The 18,664-nt window shown below is 43.5% G+C and overlaps 1 protein-coding gene across 1 annotated transcript in view; it reads right to left on the bottom strand.

The window, feature by feature from the left end:
* SPON1 (spondin 1) overlaps positions 1-18,664 on the bottom strand; it is a 274,397-nt gene that overhangs the window by 102,361 nt on the left and 153,372 nt on the right. The window contains exon 6 of the mRNA XM_032639045.1: positions 9,240-9,388. Within this exon, the coding sequence (XP_032494936.1) occupies positions 9,240-9,388 (149 nt within the window). The remainder of the gene's footprint in view (positions 1-9,239; positions 9,389-18,664) is intronic.

Below are 18,664 nucleotides of genomic sequence, written 5' to 3'. Positions count from 1 at the left end.
AGAAAAGAAAATTCTCAAACTCTTTCTACCAGTTTCCAGAGGCTTATAAACTGTTTCAGCTTTAAAGAACATCTGCTTGTTTATTGATTCTTGTGCCATAGGTGGTGCGATAAACCTGGCAGCAGGTTTAAGGAATCCGCCAAAGTGAGGCCTCCTGAAGGTGAAATAATCAATGTCTATGTTAGGGTCCACCACTGTCTGACCTCTTATGGTCAGGGAAGACTTGAATCTAGAAAAGTATAAAAGTTGGAGTGTTCTTTTCCCTGTATTTCTAAAAATATAAAAGTTGGAGTGTTTTTTCTAACATTTTTTTCATAAGTGAGTACCCATTCACAGTTCATGATTTATGCAAGAGACTGTCGCCGCAGCTGCTCCAGGTCTTTGCTCACAACCCTCTAACCCTCACCTTTAGCAGGAATGTCCTTGCTCAAATCCTGCCAATCCCCCACCTTTAGCAGGAGTGAACATAAATCTTTAAGTTAAAGGGCCCAGAGATAAGAAAGGAAGCTACAAACAAACAAAACAACCCAGATGGAAACAGCCGGGACCAAGATAGCAATGAATCTGACCTCCAACAGACCCTGAGTCTCATTACAAGTTAATTTTACTATATTGGCATATTAAATAACACACCTACCAGGGGTTGTAACTGAACATTAAGGACCAAAAAAGGATAAAAAGGGGATGGCACCCCTCTCCCTCGAAAAAGCCTTGCCCCTTCCCCAGTAGACTAATGCATATACCTCCCCATCATTAGCCTCACTCCTCCTCCCTTTGTCTTTACCCTTTAAAATTAAATCCCTCTGGCCAGGTGGGCGAGAAGTTGATCTGTGAACCTTAGTTCCCACTTCTCCTTTCTTTGGCCCCTGAATTAAGCTTGTGCTGTGTCGAACTCAGCATAGGTTTTGTTATTCACTGATTCGAACCAGAGCAACCAGAATGGAAAAAGAGCCCTCCCCGCCAAGGCAGAGAGCCTCAGCCAAGCTAGGGCCCAAGCAGGGTCCATACGACTTAATTTGGCAACAAGACATTTATAGCTTGTGTGTCAATTCACCAATTCAGACATTGCTTGAGCAGCTACTGTGTGTGAGACAGTGTATGAAGTGCTGGAGATGCTAGGTGGTCATCAGGAAACATGAAAGACTGAGCTGATGCAAAAGGGTCTCCCTCCTGCTACAAACATGTAGAAATGCTAGACAAAAGAGAGCAGGACAAAGTTTCAAAAATGCTTAAGGGAGTTTAGAAAAATTCCCTGGATGCCAGAAAGGAGGAGGAAAGTCTAACCCCAAACTGTGAGTAGGAGCTGATGCATGGGGCCAGGCCTGGCATATGGCCCCTGGAGCTAGAGACGGAGGTTTTAAAGCCATGCAGGGAGAGAAGGGGAGGTCTCAAGTTGGTGTTAGGTGAGATGTGGGAAGACACCCCTGCATCAAGCTGGACATTCTGAAGGGCTGAATGGGGATAAGAAAACCCTCCATCAGTCACTTGGGGAGGTGGCAAGGAAACTTGTCCTTTGTCCAGGCCCTTGAATGAAAATTCACCTTCAAGAAATAGAAGCCCCGGACTCTCCCCTGTGTAAGTGCAGAGTCCATATTTACATTGGCCTGGCAGTGGGGAGCTCTAAGCTGAGAAATGCCATCAAAACTTGGGTGGAAAGACAAAAATACAACCTCCTCCTGAGGGGACAACACAACTTGGGCACAGAGGACTCCCACAGGAAACAAAGAAAAAGACCCACTGAAGATGAGCAAACAATCCAAAATCAAATGAGGAAACTAGTGATGGGAAGAGAGGGCAAGTTCATCAAATGAACATTAGTCCCTAAGACCCTGAGATAATAGAATAATCTGAATGACACAAGTAGATGTGTTTAAAATTGAAAACATTAAAAGTAACCATAATGAAGCAATAGAATAAGAACAGAGTGGTGAGGAAAATCAACAAGTGCTCGCCTTCCAGGGACATAGAACATGCCTGGGAGATGGAAAAGGAAAGAAGCAGGAGAAAGTGGGCATAGAGGGAACCTACCTCAACATAAAAAAGGCCATATATGACAAACCCACAGCAAACATTATTCTCAATGGTGAAAAACTGAAAGCAATTCCTCTAAGATCAGGAACAAGACAAGGGTGCCCACTCTTGCCACTATTATTCAACATAGTTTTGGAAGTCCTAGCCATGGCAGTTGGAGAAGAAAAATAAATAAAAGGAGTCCAAATTGGAAAAGAAGAAGTAAAACTGTCACTGTTTGCAGATGACATGATACTATACATAGAAAATCCTAAAGATGCCACCGAAAACTACTAGAGCTAATCAATGAATTTAGTAAAGTCACAGGATACAAAATTAACACACAGAAATCTCTTGTATTCCTATACACTAACAACCAAAGATCAGAAAGAGAAATTAAGGAAACAATTCCATTCACCATTGCAACAAAAAGAATAAAATACCTAGGAATAAACCTACCTAAGGAGGCAAAAGACCTGTATGCAGAAAACTATAAGACACTGATGAAAGAAATCAAAGACAACACAAACAGATGGAGAGATATACCATGTTCTTGGACTGGAAGAATCAACATTGTGAAAATGATTATACTACCCCAAAGCAATCTACAGATTCAATGCAATCCCTATCAAATTACCAATGGTATTTTTCACAGATCTAGAACAAAAAATTTTACAATTTGTATGGAAACACAAAAGACTGCAAATAGCCAAAGCAACCTTGAGAAAGAAAAACGGAGCTTCTGACTTCAGATTATACTACAAAGCTACAGTAACCAAGACAATATGCACTGGCACAAAAACAGAAATATACATCAATGGAACAGGATAGAAAGCCCAGAGATAAACCCACACACCTATGGTCACCTAATCTATGACAAAGGAGGCAAGGATATACAATGGAGAAAAGACAGCCTCTTCAATAAGTGGTGCTGGGAAAACTGGACAAGCTACATGTAAAAGAATGAAATTAGAACACTCCCTAACACCATACACAAAAATAAACTAAAAATGGATTAAAGACCTAAATGTAAGGTCAGACACTATAAAACTCTTAGAGGAAAACATAGGCAGAACACTCTTTGACATGAAATGCAGCAAGATCTTTTTTGACCTACCTCCTAGAGAAATGAAACTAAAAACAAAAATAAACAAATGGGACCCAATTAAACTTAAAAGCACAGCAAAGGAAACCATGAACAAGACAAAAAGACAACCCTCAGAATGGGAGAAAATATTTGCAAATGGAACAATGGACAAAGAGTTAATCTCCAAAATTTACAAGCAGCTCAATATCAAAAAAACAAACAACTGAATCGAAAAATGGGAGGAAGACCTAAATAGACATTTCTCCAAAGAAGACATACAGATGGTCAAGAGGCACATGAAAAGATGCTCAACATCACTAATCATTAGAGAAATGCAAATCAAAACTACAACTGATGTATCACCTCACACCAGTCAGAATTGCCATCATTAAAAAATCTACAAACAATAAATGCTGGAGAGGGTGTGGAGAAAAGGGAACCTTCTTGCACTGTTGGTGGGAATGTAAATTGATACAACCACTATGGAGAACAGTATGGAGGTTCCTTAAAAAACTAAAAGTAGAATTACCATATGACCCAGCAATCCCACTACTGGTCATATACCCAGAGAAAACCATAATTCAAAAAGACACATGCACCCCAATGTTCACTGCAGCACTATTTACAAGAGCCAGGACATGGAAGCAACCTAAATGTCCATTGACAGATGAATGGATAAAGAAGATGTGGTACACATATATAATGGAATATTACTCAGCCATAAAAGGAACGAAATTGGGTCATTTGTAGAGACGTGGATGGACCTAGAGACTGTCATACAGAGTGAAGTAAGTCAGAAAGAGAAAAACAAATATCAGATATTAATACATATTTGTGGAACCTAAAAAAAAAATGGTATAGATGATCTTATTTGCAAAGCAGAAATAGAGACACAGACGTAGAGAACAAAACAAACGTGTGGATACCAAGGGGGAAAAGGGGCGGGGTGGGATGAATTGGGAGATTGGGATTGACATATATACGCTATTGATACTATGTATAAAATAGATAACTAATGAGAACCTACTGTAAAGCACAGGGAACTCTACTCACTGCTCTGCTGTGACCTAAATGGGAAGTAATAAAAAAAGAGGGGATGCCTATATACATACAGCTGATTCACTTTGCTGTACGGTAGAAACTAACACAACATTGTAAAGTAACTATGCTCCAATAATTTTTTAAAAAAAAAGAAAAAGAAAAAGGAAGAAAGAAAGAAAAGAAAGAAGGAAGCAGGGACCATTCAGTCTAGGAGAGGGACCGCACAGGGAGCTATGGTCACCCCAGGAAAGGGTACCACACCCAGCCTGCCCAGAGGAAGGGACAGGGAAACTAATATGTGTCTAACATGTGTCCTCAGGGAATAGGGGGGAAGTTAAAGGCTGGGGGGACCCAGAGAATGGCACTTTCAAGGGCTGCCACAGTCTAATGTTTGCATTTCCTCAGCTGCTGCAGAGATTCCCTTAAAGAAACTAAGTACATTATACGGAAATAGTTATTTATGTATCCACCTCTCCAGCCCAATCTGTGAATTCCTCCAGCGCAGAGACAGTGTGTCCTTCATTCACACAGAGCCACACTCCCCCTCACTGATTCCCCTCTTGCCACACCAGTCTTCTGTCAGTTCTTCAAGCATGATAAGCTCTTTTCTACTTCTGGGTCTCTGCACATGCTGTTGTCACCATCTAGAATGATCTTTTCCTTGTGCTTTTCTTTTGGGTCTCAGCTTAATGGTCTCATCAAGACCTTCCCTGACTACCTTACTAACAAGGTCCCACCCTACTGCTGTTTTCTAGCCACCTCTTGTTGGTTTCTTTCTCTCACCATAATTTATAATTATTTAACCCTTTTTTCTTCTTGTCTTCCCCATTAGAATGCAGACTCCATGAAGGCAGGGAATGATCTGTTCACTGTTGGATCTCTAACGCCTGGTATTTATTTAGTAGATGTTTAGTAAAGTTATCAAGTAAATGACTCATGCAAGTAACAATTATGAAGCAATTAAAACTATACCCAGCTCAGAGGATACAGAGATGGAAAACATGGATTTGAACTTTGCAATTTGGTGAGGGAGAGACATCAAACAAGGACTTGCATCATTACGTGATGATGGTAATGATGGGGGCGGTACAGGGTGTTGTGGGAGCACATGGCAAGGGCATGGATTTTGTACAGAATTCAGGAAGGCTTCCAGGAAGAAGCAACATCTAAGCTGAGTCCTGAAGGATAGATGGAGTTCACCAGTTCACCAGTTGATGGGGCGCTGGAAGATGTTCCAGGCTGACAGGAGGCCCAGATGCAAGAGGGACATGGCTCTGGAGAGTCTGAAAGAGGTTCTGCATGGGTATAGCTTAGAGCTGCAGCAAGAAATAAGATGGGGGAGGTAAACAAGGTAAACAAGGCCAGATCATAGAGGGTTTTCAAGCTAGGATAAGGAGTTTGGACTTTATCTTGCTGTCAGGCAGGAGCCATTAATTGGGAGAGTGGCATAATCCAATTGGTATTTTATAAAATGGCCGTGGGGCAGTGTGGAAAACAGGAAGAGGATTGGAGGCAGGGAGATCAGATGGCTAGCGCAATAACTTAGGCAAGAGATGAGGATGGTTTAAATAGAGGCGCGGTAATGAGGAAGTGGCCTGGAGGAATTTAGACGAGAAGGCAGAAGATGGGACAGGAGGCACAATCAAGGATGATGCCTAGCTTTCTAGCATGAATAGCATGGTGAAGGGGGCACCATCTTTGGGCCACACCCAGCAGAGGATCAGACACCTAGTATACATGCCATAGATGTCTACTTAACAAAGTAGAAATGGTCTTAGTGAAACATTGTCATAAGATGAGTATACACCAGCTCACTTTCGGGTCCTGGGTCTACGTAGGATCTGCCATTCCCTACTGCGTCTACCTGCCTTGGGTTACTCATTTGTGACCTGCCAGGCCAGCCTTAGTTCAGTATTTCTAATCCACAGTCCACACCAGGACCCATTTGCCTCTGTCCCCTGCTAAGAAGTGTGCCTTGTGCCCTTCCCCCACCCTCTCTGGCCACCAGTGTCATTATTGCCAATAATGCTGCTGTAATTTTTCATTAATTTTCCTGGTGTTTTGAAGTTATAGTAACATTAAAATTTATACTCAATAATATTATTACAGTTTCCCACCACTGGTGCGATTATTATTTTTGTTCATTTGTGTTTGAAAGCCATTAGCATAAGATTTACCTCCAACAATATCTGCTGTGATTTTTAATGCCCTTGAAACTTGCAGCAAGCGATAAGTCTATAATAACAGAAGGCTGGGAAGCATATAAATGTCTTTCTTGGGAAAATAGGGCTTTTATTTTCATCCTGGTTGGACTTGGGTTCTTTGATAGAGCAGCTGGTAGGATGTAATGTATTAAAGACTGAGAACACCATGTTAGTTTGTAGATGTGTTCAAGCAGGTTCCTGGTTATTCAGAGGACACTTTTATATTCTAGGAGGATTCATATTCTTGTTCCTTTTTTATGCTGCTTCTTACCTGACTTCCAGAAAAATATAATGAATTGTGTGCTTGCAGGGAACAATATTTAGAACCATGAATTATTTGGACAAGAAGGGACCCTGAAATCACTCTATCCTCCTGACTTTCTGAGGACCTGGGGAGCTGGATGCGTGGCTTAGCAGAGCTCTGGAAACAGGCTTATTTCAGAGGCTGGAGAGGGGAGTTTCTCCGTGGGGCAGGGAAGGAGGATGAGCAGGACCGGCCTCATGAGTGTGTGACCTGTTCAGACTCTCAGGGCCCCGTGCTGTGAAAGTCAGTGTCACCATCCTGAAATTCTTAAGTTTTGAACAAGGGACCCCACATTTTCACCAGGCTCTGCAAATTATGTATCTGGTACTACATACAGGTTTTGGAGTCAGACAGGCTTGGGTTCAAGTTCTGGAATTCTCTAACTATTGACTGTGCCTCAGTTTCCTTATCAGAAAAAATGGGAAATTTAATATTGTCTTCTCCAAGTAGAGGTGAGAGCTAAAAGTACATGTTCAGCATCTAGAGGGCCTGACGGGTGGTGACAAACCCTAGGACATGCTCAGTGGGATTTTTTTTTTTGCGGTACGCGGGCCTCTCACTGTCGTGGCCTCTCCCGTTGCGGAGCACAGGCTCCAGACGCACAGGCCCAGTGGCCACGGCTCACGGGCCCAGCTGCTCCGCGGCACGTGGGATCCTCCCGGACCGGGGCACGAACCCGTGTCCCCTGCATCAGCAGGTGGACTCTCAACCACTGCGCCACCAGGGAAGCCCTCAGTGGGATTTTTAACTCCCATGTGCAATACCCGTAATTAAACATTGTTATGACTTAATGTCAAGAACACTAGCCAGCTGGGAGAGCCAGACGTCATCAGTGTGTACAGAAGCTAATCCAAGGTGTGCTGATCAGGAACACACTGAGCAAAGAACATTTTCCTAAGGGGGGGATTCCATCCATCAGTCTTCAGCCTTTTTACTGCTATGACACATGACAGATAACGCTTGCCGGTACAATGTGGTCTCAGTTTCTCACAATTCATACATGCTTCCCTTCTCTCCAGAAACCTCTCAAGATAGCCAATGAGTGACACAGGCATTAGTATGAAGACGCCCTTGACCTTGATCGAATTAATTTGCAAACTTTAGTATTTCAACTATTATTTGTAATAGATGGTTTTCAACATACGACACAACAGAACAGTTACAGCCAGTGTACCACAATTCCATGTTTGAGAACCAGGAACCCAAACAAGGGATACTGCCTCCATGACAGGCTGGAGAGACCAGGACCAATACGAAGCCCGTCATGACTTCGCAGATGATCAGGGTTGTGCTGTAGCCCGAATGAGTGATGCCAGCTACGAGGCATGGCAGCCAGAGTCAGGGAAACACGAAGTTGTTGGTAAGATAAACTTGTGATGAATGACATGCTGTCTCAAAACACTGGGTTCAACATTTTTTCTGAGAATGGAGAAAGGTTTTAAATCAAACTAATGAGAAACATAAGCTAATTCCTGGGCGTTTTTGGACTCTGGTCCAAAAGAATTCCTCAGGGGATTATAGTAGGAATCAGGTGACCTTTGCTGCATTCACTTTAGGGTTTGTGGGAGCTTGGAGACCAGATGGTAGAGGTCAGGAGGAAGGGCTAGGGGCCTCAGCTCTGCTCGCCCTGCTGCAATACACATCGTGAGACACCGGGCCCAGTGTCTTCAGGGCCCCTGCACTGTCTCAGGAGATGTGGGCAGGAGCCTGACAGGCAGCAGTCCCTCAGTGACCTGTGCTGGAAATGACCACACTCCAAGCACGGTTTGCTCTTTCCTTACTTCCTCCTGCGCACTTGTGAGCAGTGAGATGTGGGTGCCTACCCAGCTCTCTCAGGCCCAAAGGGCTTTTGTGGGTAGTGATGGCCAAAGCTGGGCCATCTCCTCCCCACAGTGCAGCCTGTGAATGACCTTCGAAAAACCATAGCTCTTCTTTCAAGATCCCTCATCAGCCTCCTTCTAGTGCTTTTGATGAGGGATGATGGTACTTCCCAACAGACAGAAAAGAATGACGGACGATTGCTCCCTTATCTCTCATTGGTATGAATGGGGTCCTAGATAACAGTCTGGCTCCTGGGCCCACATGACACAGTACACGGTACATAAAAGATGCTTCAGTCTATAATGATTATGATTAATCACTGACTAACTTATCAAACCCCTCAAGACATAGATGCAAAAAGCATGTGTCGATAAATAAATGTTTCTCTTTGGAAATGGTGATTTTAGCTTAGAGTGAATGTCACTCCCCCAGCCCTCTCATGGATCAGAGTAAGAAAACCGTAATCCACCGCACTGACCCTTGGGAGAACAGAGACATGGTATCCCAACAATGGAGCCACAGTAGCAGGTTTTAGCACAAGCTGAAGAAACCACAAATGCAGTTAGGGAAAATCTGAGCCGACAAGATGGACATTTGTGCCTCTGTCCTCTACTGAACATAAACCCCCTCAAACTCAGCAAATAGATTTCACTTCCTATGGTACCAATTTTCCACCACATTGTACTGTAAATTTCGAGCCCCTGGGAAAGAAAGCTAAAGGATGCTTGACTGCATTTCTGGGTTTTGGTCCTTCTGTGATTGTTTTTCTTACCTGTTGTCGAATTTCCTCCTCCATTTTCACTGGTGAGCCCAATTCTGCAACTTGTTTGACGCCTTCACTCGCATATCCTCCATACTCCCATAGCACGTAATTCTTGGAGTGGGATCCGCCGATGATTGCAGACCAGTGATTTGCCCGACCTGGGAAAGCCAATCAGGATGCAGGTCAGTGTGTATGTGGCTAGAACACAAGTCCCTTAAAGGATGGGGAGGAGGTGTAATTGAGCAATGATTCAAGCAGTGTTGGCTAAGCACCTGCCCTGTGTTAGCTAAGCACCTGCCCTGTGTTAGGTCCTGCGCTGTTCTGGGATGAATAAGACAGTCCCTGTAAGCAAGTATGTCTTGGGGATATATGACAGGGCAATGGGTAGATGTCTAAACAAGACACAGAGGTGGCCCAGAATGATGACTCCTGTCTGGAAGGATCTTAGAGAAGAAGAAAGTTGAGAGAATTTTTAAATGCTGAGCAGATTTGTAAGACAGAACAGAGAGGAAAGGCTATTTCTGGCAGACTCAGAAACATTAAATAACATTGTGTGTTTGGGGAGCCATAAGTAATTTAGCATTGCTGTGTCACAAACTGTCAATGGGAGAGGCAGGAAATGATGCCAGGGAGGTAGAAGGGACCTGCTCAAATGAGTTTGGATGTCATTTGAAAGGGTCTGAAACCACTGAAGGGTTCTGGGCAGGGGAATGAAACAATCACATTTGAATTTTAGATAAATCATCCAGGCAGCAGCATGAAGAATGCATTAGAGGGAGCAAAATTGGAGTGTGGAGCTGGGGAGGTCAGCACGGAGCAAAAGGTAAAGGGAGTGAGTGGGGAATTAGGCTTGACAGCTCCTGGGAAAAAGCACTGCTGTTTTTAGCTGGCTTTTTTTTTTTTTTTTTTAAAAACATCTTTATTGGAGTATAATTGCTTTTTAGCTGGCTTTTACGTACCTTCCAGGGTGAGGGGCAGGCAGGCTAGCCATGTGAAAGCATGGGAAAGGTGGTTTGGATACAAGGACGTGACCAGTCTACTGTGGTTTGGCGAGGATCATGCGGGATGATGACTGCAGTGAGATGTAGCAGGGAATTAATGGATGACACAAAGGGAGAACAGAATAAGATCTGGACAGGACCAAGACAGAACTTAGCCTGAAGATTTTTCCATCTCAAGAGGGAGGAAGGAGAGGAGAGAGTCAACACCAGCACCTCCCTGGATTCGTTTTTGCATGTGATGAATATAGATGCATATATACTGATTACTAAGTTACATACAATCCATCATAGGGTTGGCTCAGTTGTCCGCAATCCTATGGTTGGTTTTATAAAGTCTTAAGTTAAGGAACATTTTCAGGCATAGCGAAGAGGAAAACTTGAACGGGGTGGACCCAGCTGACATTTGCAGTTTATCACCCTGTGGCCCAGAGTGGGCAGAACTCTCCACGCTACCCCAACACTTAAGAAAGTGATTCTGAACAGGCCCTGATCTTGTTTACATCTGCCACCTGCTACCCAGGGTGCTCTGACCCAGAGGCACATCAAGAACATGGGCACAAAGCCACCTGCCCAGCCTGCTGAGGGATGACATGATCCAGGCAGATGACAGCACCATGTGGGTCCGCCCAACTGCCGGATCATTATTTCCCACGTATCAGGGAAATGCAAGCTCCATGTCATGTCCCTAGAGAAGACAGATGGAGATGTTGCCAGCTATTTCTCTAACTCACTTCCTGAGTAGGGAGAATGTCCTGGCTATCATCTAGGCCAAGAGCACTGCTTGGTAGGGGCAAGGGTAAGAACCAGTCATGACCTTTGGTTCATGATGTGAACACAGGGAGACCAGTTTCAGCATCTCTTATTCCCCCGGCTCTGTTCCACCAAAATGTCCCCTCCTTCCAGACCTAACCTACCTGCAATTTCATACTTCAGTGGCTCAGCACACGCTGCCTCCTCTGTGCTTTCCTCCTCTTGTCATGGCTGACTCACTCCTCCTTCATAATCTACCCAGAAGCCTCCCAAGACCACCATAGAATGACTTAGGCCCTTGTCTTCTGATCACATTTTTTTAAAAATTGAAGTATAGCTGATTTACAATATTATATTAATTTCAGGTATACAACACAGTGATTCAATATTTTTATAAAGTTAACGTTATTACAAAATAATGGCTATATTTCTCTGTGCAGTACAATATATCCTTGTTGCTTATCTAGTTTATACTTAGTAGTCTGTATATCTTAATCCCATACCCCTAGCTTGCCCCTCCCCTTCCCCTTTCCCCACTGGTAACTACTAGTTTGTCCTATCAGCATAGATCACATTTACAATCCCTGCCACACGTCTGTTTTCCCACTAGACTGTAAGCTCCCTGAGGAAGCCTGTCTTCAGACTGTATCCCCAGTGCCCAGCACTGAGCTTGCTGCATTGTGAATGCTTAGTACATGTTTCCTGAAGCATTCATCCAGTCCAACGCAAAGGTGGCAGTATATGTGCTCGAAGTGTTTGGGAACAGGCTGGCACAGATTCCATTCAATGTGATTAAATTCAAATCTCAGTTCAGCAGAGTTCCTAACTCCTACTGGGCTAAAGCACTCAGCTATTCTGCATGCTGTTAAAAATAAACACCAAACAGCAACAAAAAGGAAAGGCATGGGTCTCAGAGCCAGCAGACAGGGATTCAAATCCCGGCATTTCCACTTACTAGCTGTGTAAACTTGGTCAAATTCCAATTATTTTATTTCCCTGAGTCCCAGCTCCCTCTTTTGTAATTCAGGGGTGATAATGCCTACCTTATTGACCTGTTATAAGAATTAAATTCAATTTTTAAAATAATGACATAATATATGTGCAATCACTGACACACAATAGACCCTCAATAATTATAGTTTCCTCCTTTTCCAGTTGTTTGGGAGGCTACAAAAATGAGTAAAACATGAACCTGCCTTTAATTCAATATAGGAGATAAGAGATACATAATATGAACTAAGATAAGAGAATAGGAACAAGCACAACCACAGGGGGATTAGGGGATGGACCCAGATGGCTCCTTCTGGTTTATTCATTCAACTTCCATTTACTATGTGCCAAGCACAGTGGCAGGCCCTGGGCACCGACAGGAATTGGATATGGTACTTGTCCTGGAGAGACTCATGGTCTGGGGGTGGAGAAACAGATGGATAAGCAGATTACCTATAATCGAGCATGTTCAGAGTTCTAGAAACAAGAACACAGAGCAAAGGGGATGGAGCAGCTAATTCCAAATTCAAGGATTCAAACATACCACATTTATTCAAACTTCAATACACTGAATGACATCAACTACATAATAGATACCTGCAAGGCATTAGGCTAAGGTGTGGGAGCAGACCACATCCTCCCTGGGGGACAAGGTAGGCACTCATGGAACAACAGTCTGCAACGTTAGAAATAACAATGAATTCAGGTGAGTGGCAGTCACTCATGTGCAGAATGGTATGGGGGGAGGGGGCATGGTGACGGAGAGCCAGAAGACCTGGGCTCCAGGCCTCCATTCGTGACCATGAATCAGTCATTCCAGCTCTGAGAGCCCCAGTTCACCTTTTAAAAATAGAGATAATAATTACTAGTCTGGACTCTCTCCCAGAGTTGTGCAAATTAATTGGGCTGGTTTGGGAGAGAACTACAAAAACTTTAAAGAACTGTGCAAAAGAAAGTCTCTGTAGTTTTATAGACAGAAAGCACTATGGGAATCCACAAGAGGAATCTACAAGAAGCCAGAGGAAGAAGGACATGTTCCCCTGGGAAGGAGACTCCCATGGGAAAACTGGCAGGACAGGAGTGGGAATTCTATTAAAAATAGCTAAGAGGATTAAACACCTATTAGGTGTTAGGTATAATGCTTTCCTAGGTGTAACTCTCACTACAACCTCATTGTCATCTTATAGATGAGGAAATCAAGGCCCAGAGATGTTAAGGAACCTACCCAAGCTCACAGAGCTAGCAAGGGGGCAAAACTGGGGTTCAAACCCAGATCCGCCTGACCCCAGAACACACGCTCTTTTCCCACATCCCACTGAGAGGTCAGGAAATGGAGACCGTTTGGCGGACTGGAGAGTTAGAAGACAAAGAGATAGGATGAAAAAGAAAGTCAGGGCCAGGTTGCAGAGGGTTCTGAGTGTCCACTGTGGTAAACGGCATCGGAAGAGAGAGAAACATGATGGAAGTTTCCTTCTGGGAAGGATGACATGACAATAGTTAACATGCATGGCGTTGTTACTATGTGCCAGGCACTGTGTCAAAGATTTGATCTATATTATTACATTAAATACTCAAAAAAGAAAATTCCTTTTTTTCAAACCCAATTGTTTAGTATGTGAGCTTGCCTTATAATCTTCTGTTTTACTGTAACACTATATCAATGGGAAAAAATGCCTTCTGAGATTCAAACAATTAACTTATAAAAGAATGTCCAGATCAGAAATTTAACAAAGAACTCCCTTCATAGCAAATGCTTATTTAAAAGAACTTTTATGAAATATTCAGACATTAAGAAATAGTTGTATGTAGCATATGCCTTTAAAATTAATCAGAACATTCTTTTGATATAGATGCTAGCATAATTTCCACCTTTCACATGAGGAAACTAACCTGAGATCACCAAAGTAAATGATTGAAGATGCTGGGATTCAAAGTCAGGTCTGTCTGGTGTTACAGCCCAGCTTTCCTCCACCCCACTCACTGCACCACATCTCTGGCAGGACACGCCAGCTGTAGGAGGGGAGAGGGCTCAAGGCTGAGGAGACCAAACCGGAGATTCATCAACATCCCCTGGATGAGTTGTGTAGGGCCCGACTTGGGGCAGTGGAGAGGAAATAGGAACATGGAACCAGAGGTATGAGCCAGTAAGATCAGGGAGGATCGGACAGTCTGTGGGAGTCAGTTTAGTGACGTAGTTAAAACTCTGGGTTTTGGAGCAGACCAACATGTATTCTAGTCTCCAATCTGAAACTTCCTGGATTGAATATGTTAGTCCCTCTCAACTCAGTTTCCTCATCTGTAAAGTAGGGATATTGACATGACCAGCCTCGTGGTGTTTTTCTGAGGCTGATGTCCATGAAGTAATGACTAGTTAACACACGAAATGGGCTCAGTAAATACCAGCCAGTCAAATTAAATCTGAATGGGGCAGGGCAAAGTCAGACAAGCTTCTGGAAGGCATAGGACCAAAAGGAATCTGATTCGGTGACTGGGTGCAGTCTGACTTAGAACTGGGGGGCAGAGATGACAGGAATGTCAGATGCAAGAACCTGAGTCTGGAAGAAAATGGTAGGGAGTCATCTAAACAGGACTCAGTGGTTTAGAGCTGGCAGAATGAGATGCCAAGCAGACCCCAATTAGTTGGGGCACAGAGTTTAGCCCCGGGCCCCACCATCCTCCAGGAAATAAGGAATGAGAGGAAGAGAAGCCCCAGGTAACAGGAGGCCTGGGGAGAAGGGGACAAAGTAAATGCTCGTGACTTTCTTAAAGGAATACTCAGTGGGACTACCACCGGGGTCCTTGGTAAAACACTTGGGCTTCAGCCTCAGGGTAAAGACAGAGAAACAAACACTACTGCCAGCTCTTTGGCTCTCAGGTAAGGCCACAGCTCTTTGGGTTAGCATGCCTCTCTCTGACTCCAGCAGTGTTTAAGTGGCTCACACATAGCTGGGTCTAGATGGTTACTCCCAGTAGCTTGGATGAGGCATAGATGAGACGAGGCAGGTGGGAAGCTGGGAGGAAGAAATGATTAGATATGTGACTTTGAGACACTGCTAGCCAACAAGGTGTGCATCTGCCTGAAAGGCCACTCCAGGGGGACATCCTGAATATATGTGTACTCGCCTCACTTTTGAAATCTCTTGTCATCACTGGTGATAGATTACCGGGGTTCATGAGGATGCCTAGAAAGCTAGTGCTGATGAAAGAGGAATCATGTCTTGCCTTTGTCTGGTGTAGGAGGAAGCATGGTGCACAGCAGATGGATTCTCTGAGGTGTTCTGCATATGGCAGGTATTCAGTAACAGCCAGATTTCCTGGACTGCTTTGCCAGTGGCTGTATTTCCCTGCCCATCCCAATCCTGCAGAAGCCACCCATTCATTTCCTTGACACCCACGCATAGCGCTTCACTGGAGAATATTCTACAGCCTTGGGGACTAGTTTGCTACAACCTCCTGCTACCCAACCTTAGCCTCAACCATCATATCGCAGCAAATCTTTGTCTGGGGATGTGGTTGGGCCCTTATGGAATTGGTTATAGTAGCTACACCAGAGCTCCTCCAGTCTCTAAGTCCTAGCCTCCTCTCCCCTTCTCTCTTAGTAGATGACTTTGTTACTTAACTTTTCTAAGAAAACAAAGGTCAACACACCCACAGACGTACCTGGGCACCACGTGGCCAGTGATCAACAGAAAAACGCTGTGGACCTGCCAGCCCTGTTTGTAAAAGTTGTCTTGGCTCTCACTTTTCCCTCTTGCCCTGGTTATTCTCACCCTAAGCTCAATTCCAGAATCTGCCTGACTTCTGACACTTTGGATTTGGGCACAGAACTTGGCTCCTCTGGGTTTGCCCCTGGGTGCTGCCCAGGACACAGCTTGTACTCGCCCTCTGGCTTTTCCTGCTCCTGGCTGCTTCAGGAACTCACTCTGACCGAGCTCTTCTGGTTTTTAGGATCCCGTCCCAGTATAGTCTACTGGAAAAAACCTTGCATGGGGAGATCTGTCATTTAGGCCAGAAATTCCTCAACTTTCTATCATTCTGCCTTCTTTACTCAGCTAGCTTTTTTTTCCTTCCTTAAGGTCTCAAGATAAGTGTCACTTTTCCATTCCAGGAAAATACTCAGGCAATTGAATACAGTCTTTTGCATCTCCCTGAGGTCTCCCATAATAATATTCTATTCTATTCTATTAACTAATTAATCAAATGAACAATTACTAGGCAAATACTATGTACTAAGCCAGGGATCAGTAAGCTATGCCCACTCCCTGTTTGTGTTCCAATAAAGTTTTATAGTTTACAGATTATTTATGTATTGTTTATGGCTGCTTTCATGCTACAGCGATAGAGTCAAGTAGTTACAGCAGAGGCCGTTTGGCCTGCAAACCCTAAAATAGTTATTATCTGGCCCTTTTTAAAAAAGAGTTTCTTAAAATGTGTGACTCTGAAAAGAATTAGATTTTGTCCCTGTCCTTGAAATGTTCAGATTTTGTCCCTGTCCTTGAAATGTTCAGATTTTGTCCCTGTCCTTGAAATGTTCAGTGTGGAGGGTAGGATGGAGGGCGTGAAGGATAGGTCATAACAGGCAATTACAGTAAAATGTGACCAATACAGCTTTGATAAAGGCAAAACCAGAGTGATAAAAAAGCATAAATAAGGGGACATTTTACCCAGACTATACCAGAGAAGGCTTCCTGGAGGAGATGGCAGTTGAGCTGCATTCTGAAGGATAAGTAGGAATTAGAAAGGCAATTAGGGGGTATTTAGGCAGTTAGGAAGGGTATTTTTTGCAGAGGGATCTGTATGTGCAAAAGCAGAGCATAAGAAAAGCCAGAGGTACATGGAAAACCAAAAGTAGGTCAAGGCGTGTGTGTGTGTGTGTGTGTGTGTGTGTGTGTGTGTGTATTTGTAAGAAAGGGATTATTAGTAATGAAGCCAGTCAGCGAGGCAGACCATAGAGAGATATGAATGTCTTCACAGTAAGTTTTTATTTTATCTTGAAGGCAATGTGAAGAAGAGAATAAGATATTCCTGTCTACAGACAACTCCCATATCTATATATGCTCATGCAACTTCTGCTTCTGACTCTGATGTAGTAAATGGCGCTGGACTAGCCCTCTGAACATAAGTAACTATAAAACTGGGCAAAATATATGAAGTACCAGTTTTCAGAAGCTGGAAAACAGACGGCAAAGGACGATGATCCCTGAGAGAAGGGAAACACAAGAGATGAGCCCCAGGTTTGTCCTGGACATTTTCTGGTTTGTGTTGCAGGAAAGTGGAGCACAACGGAGAATGGCAATCTGGCTAAACTGATGATGTAGAGATAGGAATTTGAGGCTGCTGAGATAGATAGGATTTACTAGTAAAAATGCCAAAGAGGAGAGAGCTGACCAGAGAAGTTCAGAAATATGCATAAAACTCCCCTTAAATCTGTGACCAAACACTAAGCTGCACATGTGCAGGGTGGGACTCCACAGGCCTAGGAGAGAATAGTTACTGGAGAGCTAAGAGCTGACTGGAAATTCCAGAGATCCCACAATGCTAGAGATGTAGGACTTCCAACCATCCATATTAAAGAGATTTTGCTGACCATTCTGGAGTTCAATTGAGACCCTAGAAAAGCCACATATTAGGAGTAAAATGACATTAGCCCCAGAGCAAGGGATACTCTAGACTCACCCTAACAAAACTTAGAAAACAAGCCCTGAAAGAGAATCATGGAGTTCAATTGAGACCCTAGAAAAGCCACATATTAGGAGTAAAATGACATTAACCCCAGAGCAAGGGATACTCTAGACTCACCCTAACAAAACTTAGAAAACAAGCCCTGAAAGAGAATCAAGCAGATCTACCACTAAATCTGCCAGATCAAAACTCCGTATCTTTAAAGGAAGACAACAAATCCAGACACTCAACAATGTAGCATCTACGATGTCTGTCATACAATCAAAAATTGTTCAGAAGCAGGAAAATATGATCTACAACCATGAAAAATAAAAGTCAACAGAGAAAGTTTCTGAGATGATGGATACATTGGGATTATCATATGAGGACTTTAAAACACGTATTATCAACACGTCCAAGAATTTAAAGGAAAAGATAGACTTAATGAGTAAACAGATGGGGATGCTCAGCAGAGAAACAGAAACTGTTTTTAAAAACCCAATGGAAATTCTAGAATTGAAGAATACTTCTGTATTAGGACATGGCAAAGAAAAATGTCTGTAAACTAAAAGATAGGATAATAGGAAATATTCAAAATGAAGCACAGAGAAAAGAAGTTTGAAAAACAATAAGCTGGAGTCTCAGTGACCTTTAGAACAATAACAAGTTGTTTAACACAGAGGCATTTGGAGTCTCAGAAGGAGATGACAGAGAAATTGGGTTATAAAGTATTTTTAAAAATAATGCCTGAAGGACTTCCTGGTGGTCCAGTGATAAAGAATCCACCTTCCAATGCAGGGGACACGGGTTCAATCCCTGGTCGGGGAACTAAGATCCCACATGCTGTGGGGCAACTAAGCCCGCACACCACAACTACTGAGCTCACACGCCTCAACGAGAGAGCCCACATGCTGCAAACTACAGAGCCCACGTGCTCTGGAGCCTGTGCGGCACGACTAGAGAGAGAAAACCCGCACACAACAACTAGAGAGAAGCCTGTGCACTGCAACGAAGATGTAACGCAGCCAAAAA

This window comes from Phocoena sinus, chromosome 8 (genome assembly GCF_008692025.1).
Source record: "Phocoena sinus isolate mPhoSin1 chromosome 8, mPhoSin1.pri, whole genome shotgun sequence".
Taxonomy (NCBI): Eukaryota; Metazoa; Chordata; class Mammalia; order Artiodactyla; family Phocoenidae; genus Phocoena; species Phocoena sinus.
Note: the sequence above shows the minus strand (reverse complement) of the source record. Positions and strands in the feature narration are given on the sequence as shown.